At 53.5% G+C, this 9,313-nt stretch overlaps 2 protein-coding genes across 2 annotated transcripts in view; one reads left to right on the top strand and one right to left on the bottom strand.

Moving 5' to 3' along the window:
- Nucleotides 1–2,716, top strand: part of GGN (gametogenetin) — a 2,970-nt gene extending 254 nt beyond the window's left edge. The window contains 2 exon segments of the mRNA XM_015562422.1: nucleotides 4–1,667; nucleotides 2,537–2,716. Coding sequence (XP_015417908.1) covers nucleotides 4–1,667; nucleotides 2,537–2,654 — 1,782 coding nt within the window. The 3' untranslated portion in view covers nucleotides 2,655–2,716.
- An 815-nt stretch (nucleotides 2,717–3,531) lies between these two features.
- Nucleotides 3,532–9,313, bottom strand: part of PSMD8 (proteasome 26S subunit, non-ATPase 8) — a 6,466-nt gene continuing 684 nt past the window's right edge. Inside the window, exons 2-7 of the mRNA XM_006761435.2 lie at nucleotides 8,207–8,279; nucleotides 7,990–8,092; nucleotides 6,649–6,814; nucleotides 5,684–5,784; nucleotides 4,448–4,559; nucleotides 3,532–3,767 (exon numbers count right to left, since the gene is read on the bottom strand). Of these exons, the coding sequence (XP_006761498.1) occupies nucleotides 3,630–3,767; nucleotides 4,448–4,559; nucleotides 5,684–5,784; nucleotides 6,649–6,814; nucleotides 7,990–8,092; nucleotides 8,207–8,279 (693 nt within the window). The 3' untranslated portion in view covers nucleotides 3,532–3,629. The remainder of the gene's footprint in view (nucleotides 3,768–4,447; nucleotides 4,560–5,683; nucleotides 5,785–6,648; nucleotides 6,815–7,989; nucleotides 8,093–8,206; nucleotides 8,280–9,313) is intronic.

The raw sequence follows: 9,313 nt of genomic DNA, 5'->3' as shown, positions 1-9,313 counted from the left end.
CCCTCCTCCCCTGCCCCACGCCTGGCTCGCGGGCTGGGCGTCTGGTTCCCCAGCAGCTCAGCGTCCCAGGGACTCCTGGTACCCCCGGAGCCCCAGGCCGCACCCTCGCCCCTGCCCTTAGAACTGCCCTCGCCAATGATGCCCCCTTCAGAGGAGACGGCTGTGGCCGCGGTCTCCACACCATCCCCACCCCCCGTGGGGACCGTGTTGCCCACGCCGTCTAAGTGGCGAAAACCAACGGGCACTGCGGTGCCTTCGCCACCCCCGCCTCTGACACAAGCCGAAGAGGACCCCGACCCTGTCCGGAGGGCCCCATCCCTGACTCCGCCATCCTTGGAGCCGCGAAAGCCGTCACCATCGCCGCCTTCCGACCAGCAGACCCCGGACCGCAGAATAAGTCCTGCTCTGGCCACACTTGCCACAACCCCCATAGAAAACCAGGTCCCTCGCGGCAGCGAGCGCCAGGCAGCCGGCAGGGCCGGAGGAGGAGCGCCTGCCCAAGCAGGCGAGGGTGAAATGGCCCGGCCTGTGGCTTCCGAGTCCGGCCTGAGTCTGCTGTGTAAAGTCACCTTCAAGTCGGGGCCTCCTTTGCCCCCTGCAGCAGCATCGAGTTCCTTAGTCGCCAAAGTCTCGCTAGGGGGCGGCGGAGGCAGGGGACTCTTCTCCACTGCCTCGGGCGCCATCTCTTATGCCGAGGTCCTGAAGCAAGGGCCCCTGACTCCTGGGGCCACTCGCTCCCCTGGAGAGGTCCCTCGGGTGACCCAGGAAGCTGAGGGCGGTAATGGAGACGGCGAGGGGTGTTCTGGACCTCCCTCTGTGCCTGCGAACCACGGCCGGGCCCTTCCGCCACCACCCTACACCACCTTCCCAGGCTCGAAGCCCAAATTTGACTGGGTGAGCCCTCCCGATGGCCCTGAACGCCACTTCCGCTTCAACGGAGCTGGCGGAGGCATCGGGGCCCCCAGACGGCGCGCAGCCGCGTTCTCAGGGCCCTGGGGCTCCTTGCAGCCTCCGCCGGGGCAGACGCACCCAGCTCCCGGGCCCCGGAAACCTGCACCCGCCTTGCTTGCGCCGCCTATGTTCATCTTCCCAGCGCCCACCAATGGAGAGCCGGTGCGCCCCAGGCCTCCCGGCCAACCGGAGTTGCTACCGCCCACGCCACCACCCACGCCGCCTCTGGCGCCGCAGCCCATACCGCAGCCACCAGTTCTCCAGCCAACGCCACTGTTCGCAGCGCTCCCACCAAACCCAGGCTCAGGTCACTTGGAGTCCGCGCAGGCTCCTGCCCCGCCCCTCGCCTTGGATGCAGACCAGGCTCCAGCCCCATCCCCGGCTCCAGCTCCCACCAAAGCCGAGCCATCACCACCTGCGCCCACGCCCGCGCCCGCCAAAACCCGCACACGCAGAAACAAGGGCCCACGCGCTGCCCGGGGTGCGACCCGTGAGGATGGTGCACCCGGAGAGGGTCCTCGTGAACGGACTGCAGCTACCATGACTGACAGCGGTGGTGGTGGAGGTGGTGGTGGCGGAGCTCCTCCAGCGGGGACAGCTAACACTGGTGCCCGACGCCACTGGCCGCCTTTCCAGGTGCTTAACTCTTGCCCCTGCAAGTGTTACTGCCGCCACCAGCCACGCCATCGCCGCCTGCCACGCAACGTGTCTGCCTGGTGAGGGGAGGCAGGGGGTTAGGGAGGGAAAGTGGGGAGTTATGGAGAGAAGGGCATATCCCTTTTAAGTCCCAAACCCAACTTCCTTGGGTAGAGTCCCACTTAGTCCTTCTGCTCAAGATCCCAGGTTACCCTTGACCTTTTCCTTGGCTGCAACTCAAACCCAACTGGGCTCCAAGAAGGAACACGTTGGCCTAGCCCTTTGGTATCCAACCCTTCAAGCTGACTCCTGGCCCTGTTACTTTCATTACTCTCTGGAGCCATCAGGGAGGGAAGCTGGTCCCAGCTGACAGTCTTCACAGCCTTGACACCGTCCTTGAGAGTACCAAGAGGGGCCATGTTCCAAGCCCTTCAGGGACGGGAAGGGAGATGACTATCTTCTGGAAACAAAGGGATATAAATGCAGGGCTCCAAAGGAAGTCCCTGGTCTAGCCCCTCAAACTGCCATGCCTCCTTCTAGCCTCTGGCTTTTGACTCTGGGACCCAAGGTTTTGACTGCCAGCAGGTACTGATGTTCCAGTCAGTGCTGCAGAGACTACTCCTAAGTCTTCAGATCCAGGGGAGACACTATAATCCAATTACCCTCACACTGAATTTCAGGATCTGTCACCCTGGCTCCTGGGAATCCTGAATCACTAGGAGGCCCGCTGCCCTGGACCCCTTGGAGCTCCGATTAGGGGGAGTGGGGTATATCACACTATCACCAAATCTCAGCCCCCTTTTCCTACTTAGTTTAACTGGATACAGCCCTGTCCTAGACCACCTATAGTATATTCAGACATGGTCCCTCATGTAGATGGAAGTGAAGCCTAGAAGGGGTAAAGGCCTCACCACGCAGCCAGACCCTGCTGAATCTACTTTCGTCCTAGGCTGAGCACGCCCACCAACCACCTGAGGGAGCCCTCCTGGGTTGCCACCATCAAGCTGGCCGGCTCCCTGGTAGCCGGGCTGGAGCACTTCGACTTGCAGGCCACCCATTCCAACTGAGTGTAGTCTGTTCAACGGCTTCTACTTTCCCCTCCTTGACAATAAAATAACCAACATCCAGATGCCTAGCTGCCTGTTCAAGTCACCTGCTAAGGGTTGAAGGAGTGGGGTGGGTCATGGCAGAAGTCTCCTTGCAGGCACCACATCCTAGAAACAGGTTGGACCCAGAGCAACAGTTACGGAAGTTCCATTCATCCACCATCCAGACTGATGGGGTCCAGTGAGATGGCCTCATTCCCCATAATACCATCAGCTCCATTTCTGAGCTGATCTCGTGCCAAACTCAAGGGTTCAGCATAAATCACTCTGGAAAGCAGGAGTGGTCATTCCCATTTTACAGCTGGGGAAACTGGAGGACTTAAAAATGCCACATATGGCCCAGCTAGATTTGGACTCAGCCTTAAACACCTCAAGAATTTCAAGGCAGGAAACATAGGCTGGGGGTATAGGAGTTCGTAAGTCCCAGCACTAGCTCAGGAAGGTCGGAAACCAAGACAAGCCCATGCCAGGGCCCATGCCTTTTGTTCCAAGGGGTCTCAAAGTGGTATCCCACACAAGGGTTCCATTTCACATATTATTGAAAAAACTGGTTTCATTGCACTTTTTTTTTAAAAATTGGGATACTTCATCCTCTTCACTAAAAAAACCTGGTACCTTAGACTGGCCCTCCTGTGTCCACAGCTTGGTGCAACAGTTCCTCTACCCAAGGCCTGTGCTCCTCCAGGCCACACTGCCACAAGGACCCTGGAGTGGGCATTCGTTTTGATACCTTCCGCAAAGGCTACTGACAAAGACTGACCCTGAGGGCCCTCAAACTTCCAAGTTTTTCAGAGACAAGGACTTGACTCCCCACCATTCCACCTAGGAAGACAAGGACTTAGGAGAGAGAATGTCCATTCACTTTTATTAGAGGAAACCCTGCACTGCAACTGCTTTCAATAACGTAAGCTCTGCCCCACTCAGTGCCTGCTGGGCTCAGACGATCATTTCCAGCTGCCGGGCATACTCGATGACCTGTTTGGCCAGCTCCGTGGAGGGGATGGTGGTATCTTCTGGTTTCTGCTGCTGGCTGGCAAAGCTGTAGTAGTTGTTGAGGCCCAGGACCCACCCTCGCTGCAGAAAGGGAGGGGTGAGAGATGGGTGGGGTGATCACATAGGCTCCCTCCCCACCCCATAGAGCCAGCACTTACCCATGTAGGCCCTGGCTTGCTTTACTAATAATTTACCCGCACAACTCTAGGCAAGTAACTTCACCTCTCTGTGCCTCAGTTTCTCCATGGTTGAGACTAGGACCCTAATCACACTCTTCAAGTCTGCTATGAGAATTCAATCAACACTTGTAAAGTGCTAAGAATAGTGTTTGGCCCACTAAATATCAACCGCTACCATCACTCAAGGTCAATTTCATCTCTTCTAGCCAGGGTCACTGCCCCCCATGCACCAGCATGTCCAGGGGCACTGCTCCTGCACAAATACCCCAAACCAAATGAAGCAAAGTTGTGTGGGGAAAGGCGATAACCTCCAAGGAATTCTGTTAAGGACAACAGCCAACATGTGCTGAGTTTTCACCTCCACCTCGTGCCAGATGCTATGCTAAGCTCATCCCACAGGTTAAATTCTAGCCTCATTCTACAGATAGGGAAACTGAAGTTCAGAGAAGTTTGGTGACTTGCCTGAGGATACACACCTGGATTTTTAAACCTGGGCAGTCTTGCTCCAGGTCCCTCCAGGCCACCCTCATAGCTATTAGTAAGTGCACCCCTTGGCCCCATAATCCCTTGCACCCCAGCCACCTTTTTGGCATAGTCTGTCATCTTTTTGGGTGTGTTGAAGAAGAGGATCCGGGTTGCCTCAGTAAAGAGGATTTTCTCGTAGGCCTTCTCGATGCATCCAGCAATCTCATCTCTGGGGGAAGATGAAGTTCTCACTATTGAATACAGACAGCACTCCAGGCTCTGTCCTCCCTGGTCTGACATGGGTAAGTTCTGACCCTTCAATTCAGTACCAACTACTGGAACCTGTCTTGTTTAACCAATGGAGGCTTAGGGAGAGAGGGAGAAGCTTGACCAGCTTGCAAAGCCAGGGCCACACTCAGGTCTCTCTGACTTCCTGGCCCAAACTCTGAATTCCACTCCCAGCCACAAGGACTTCAGGCTATCTGAAAGCCAGCCTGGGATTCCCACGTAGGGGGTCTTTTCACATAACACCATCCCCTTACAAGGGTGCTGCACGCCATTTCTAGATCCAATCCTGAGGGGGTTCCTTGTACCCTTGCCAAGAGGTATCATGATCAACACTGAGTAGAAAAACTGCAAGGCATGAAGTCACTGAAACAGAAGGGGTTAGCTTGGGGGGAGTGATGGGGGTGGGGGATGACAGGGAGGGTGCATCTGTTCTGAAGTATTTTATTTCTTAGGCCAAGCAGTATATGGACACTCACTTTTCATTCCTTTAATTTTGGAGTCAAAATATAACCCAAATCCACAAAACTGCCATCCTCACTCCCACCACCTCTGGGCTTGGGAGGAATGGAAACCCATCTCAATCTGATACTCTGCCTCCACCTGGACACTCTTTTACTTCTCAAAGGACTTGTAAATGTCATGCCCAACTTCCTCTGTGATGTCACTTGTGCACAGAGCAACCCCAAAGGATTAGTGGGATTTGAAGGCCCCATTTTAAAGAAGTGGAAACTAAAGGCTTCACAGTTTAGGTGATCTGAGGTGAGGTCGCAGGACTCATGGAACACCTCTAAGAAAGGCAGCATGGTCCCTGGTTGCTGAGCACTGTCTGGCTGCTAAATCAGTGCTCTGGGTCTGGAATGTATAGGCACACTGGTAAACAGCCCAGAGCGAGATGAAGCCTGTTTTCCACAATCTCATGACCAGTTCTAGTGCATAGAAAAAGAAAACTGATGTGCCCAGTCTCCCCAGATCACAAGTGGCCAGAATGGGATTCAGTTAAGGGCTGCCTGACTCCAGATTCCAAGCTCTTTCTGAACACCACAGAGGCCCTGGTTCCCCATGAACCTGATAGTGTCCAGCAGGATGTCGATGAAGAAGGTATAACTCTCGGCAGGGATGTTGCCTTTGGCCAGGAACACCTTGTTGTAGCTGCCCTCCATTAGGTACTGTGGAGAATGAGGGAAGGGTGGGGAAGATGAGAAGATGAGGTAGAGACAGCATAGTGGCCTACCCTCGGAGGCTTCACCATACTCCCAGTGCTACCATAAGCCCCACTCTGCTGGAACACCCATTCCCCATGCAGAATGGGCACCAGCTCTACCAGAAAGGTCTCTCTGGCTTACTTACACACACATACACACACACACTCCCAGCCTGCCCTGCGCTGATATGTACTAATATCATCTATTATCCAATCACAGGAGGAGACAGAGCTGGATGTACCACAAGCCTATTCCTCCTTTGCCCAAGCTGTGCCGCCTGCCTTAACTGTCCTCTCTCCCAGCCTCTCCCCACAGCCAAGTCCTCCCATGAGACCTCAGCTCTAGGAATTACTTCCTAACCCTGGGTACTAAGGCTCCTCTCTCATCCTGCTGACCTTGTTCTAGAAACACTGTCTTCTGTGCTACCCCTCAGCCAGGCTACCAGGCATGTTTCTGCCTTGGGACCTTTGGCAGAAGGTCCAGGCTACCTGGACCACTGTTCCCCTAGATGTCCACATAATTGGGTTCTTTACTCCTCTCCAGTGTTTTTTCAAATTTCACCTTTTCAGCAAGACCTTCCCTGACCACCCTTATGTCATGCTCCCAAGATCAGGGATTTTATTTCTTTTTTTCACTGTACAGTCTGAAAACCAACCACAGTGCCTGGCACATGGCTGGTGCTCAATATTTGATGGACAAATAAATAAATGAGTCTATGGACTGAAAGATGGGTGAACCCTATCCACTTCTCCAGGAAACCCTCCCTAATGTCTGTCCTTGCACCACACTCCTTAGCCAGGCCCTTCCTTTCCCTTTCTCCAGACTCACCTGCTCAAGGGACACAGGATGCTTGATGTATACGTTGGTCTGGATGTCCTTGGCAGGCAGCCGCTCCAACTCCGTGTGGAACTCAGCCACCCGGTTCTGAGACAGCAGGAAGAGGAGGTTAAGGCCCAAGAGCTGGTGCATGTACGCGGACTCAGGGAGCTGTTCCCTGTGAACCAGGTTGAGGGAACCAAGGTAAGAAGAACTTAGGTACCTACTGTGCCTCCCACTCCAGGTTTCAGGGACCCCTGATGACTGTCTTATGCTGTCTCCTTGGAGAGGTATTGAGCCCTTGGTTTTCAGATGAAACTAATGTCCAGAGAGGTATGAAGAAGTCACAAATCATATGGGCCCAAGTGAGTGACTTCACTTCAGTAAAGTGACTCAGCCTCAATTTCCCCAACTGTAAAATGGGTATCACCACAGCACTCATATCACAAGAGGAGGGTAAATGAAGAGGGTTAAGTGAATTAAGTGATTTAACCTAGATTAAAGTGATTAGAACAGTACCTGGCCCAAATAAGTACTGTACAAGTATTAGCTATGATTACGATATTAAGGATCATCGCTTTTATTTTAAGGGGGAAGTGAGGCTTAGGGAGGTAAGGTCATTTGCCCAAGACCACATAATCGGGAATTGACAAAATCAGTTTCAAACTCCGGTTTGTCTGACTTTTGATGTCAAATACTTAATCATTAACCCATGCAGGCACCACTGAGCTATAAAACCATTCAGTTTTATATCCAACACATATTCACTGAATCCATGCCCTGGGCCTGGCCCCATGCTAGGCAAAGTTGGGACACAGCAGTGACCAAGACCCCTCTGCCTTTAGGAGGCTCATAGTCCAGCAGGAGAGACAGGCCTGGGATAGGAGAAGCACAGGCGGAGGGGTCAGGGCTGGGATGGGGGCAGCTAGGAAGAGTGCTGACACTGCCTTGGAGACCACAGGAAAGAACGAGGCCTGGAACCTGAGGGTTATGGAGCGCCATGACAGGTTCTAAGCAGGGGATCAACATAGTCCAAGTTTAGTGTCACAAAGATCCTACTGGCTGCCATGGGGTGGGGGTGGGTGGAGGAGGAATGATCCAAGGGGTTAAGGCTGGGGCCAGGGCATATGAAAGGTAATGGTGGCTACACTGGGAAGTGGAAATGTAGCATGGGAATGTGGAGGGGGAGACAGAATGGAGGCCAACAGAGACTCAGGGCCTCAAGGCCAACCTCCTGAGCCTGCAGTCTCTGGGGATGGAGCTCACAAGAGAGGAAGTTCCCAGGCTAGAGCACCAGGGATCAGAGCTGCCATGTAACCCCTCCAACCCCAACCAGGCAGAGTCCATCCTCACTTGTAATCGAAGTAGTAACATTTGAGCTGGGCCATGTAGCGCTCGAAGGAGGGGATGTCCTTGCGTAGGATACTCCACTGGGCGCCAATCTCCAGTATGTCACCTGTGGGTGACAGGGCAGACTCTCAGTTGAATGAGTCCCTCTCCTGACCACCACAGTACTATTCCTGCCACGACCCCCAACACATTACTGCCCACCAACTCCAGTGACACTCACGGGCCAGAATGAGCTGCTGTTTGGTCAGTTTGGTCCCTGTGGTTGGCAGGAAGTTGAGCTCCAGCAGAACCAGCTGACAAGAAAGAATGGAAAGGGAAAAAGGAAGGAAAGAAGATGGGAATTCAAGTCATGGTTACTTACCTTTCCTAGGCCTTGGTTTCCCAATCTAGAAAATGTAACTCATCATCATCGCTTACTCATTAGGTTGTTATGAGCATTAAAGGAGTCAGTCCTCATAAATCCTGAGTGCTCATTCAGGATTGCCTCACATTACAATTACTAATAGCCTTACTGGGGAATCAGGAGACAAAATCCATGCCTGGCCCAATGGAATCAAGGGGGGGGGGGGGGGGGGGAACAGGGACAGAAACTTCAGTTCTTGCAGACCTTTCCCACACTCTATTGCAGCGGTTCTCAACCTGTGGGTCGCGATCTCGAACGACCCTTTCACAGGGGTCGCCCAAGACCATCGGAAAACACATATATAACTACATATTGTTTTTGTGATTAATCACTATGCTTTAATTATGTTCTGTTTGTAACAATGAAATTGGGGGTCACCACAACATGAGGAACTGTATTAAAGGGTCGCGGCTTTAGGAGGGTTGAGAACCACTGCTCTTTTGGGTTGAGCCCAGCTTACTCCCCCAACCCCAATCCACACAGCGAGGGCGGGAGGGATGCTAACCCCTCCCCCTACAGTCCGGCCCACACCTCACTTCTTACCTGGCAACACCCCCACTCAAACTTGGTCCAGCTCGCAGTATTTCTACTTCCCCATAAACACTTGGTCTGAAGCACCATGAACCCCACTCTAGTCCTCTACTATAAGACATTTTTTTGTAGGTTTAGTCCAGCCTTCACAACTTGGCTGGCCCCCCACTCCCTACAGATGCATCCCTAACCCCAAGTATCTCAGAACCAAACTTGGTCCGGTCTAGACTACACAGCCCATTATCTCAGCCTTCTTTCATCACCGTATCCAGTCCTCGTTTCCCACTTGGTCTTATCCAGAACCCGCCACCAGAAAAACCCCGTCCTGCCACTCCAGCCAGGTAGGCCCCCAAGCACCGAAACTTTGCCCGCTCACTGGCTGTTCCTACCGGT

Source organism: Myotis davidii, unplaced genomic scaffold, assembly GCF_000327345.1.
Source record: "Myotis davidii unplaced genomic scaffold, ASM32734v1 scaffold1618, whole genome shotgun sequence".
NCBI lineage: Eukaryota > Metazoa > Chordata > Mammalia > Chiroptera > Vespertilionidae > Myotis > Myotis davidii.
This window is presented reverse-complemented; position numbering and strand designations above follow the sequence as displayed.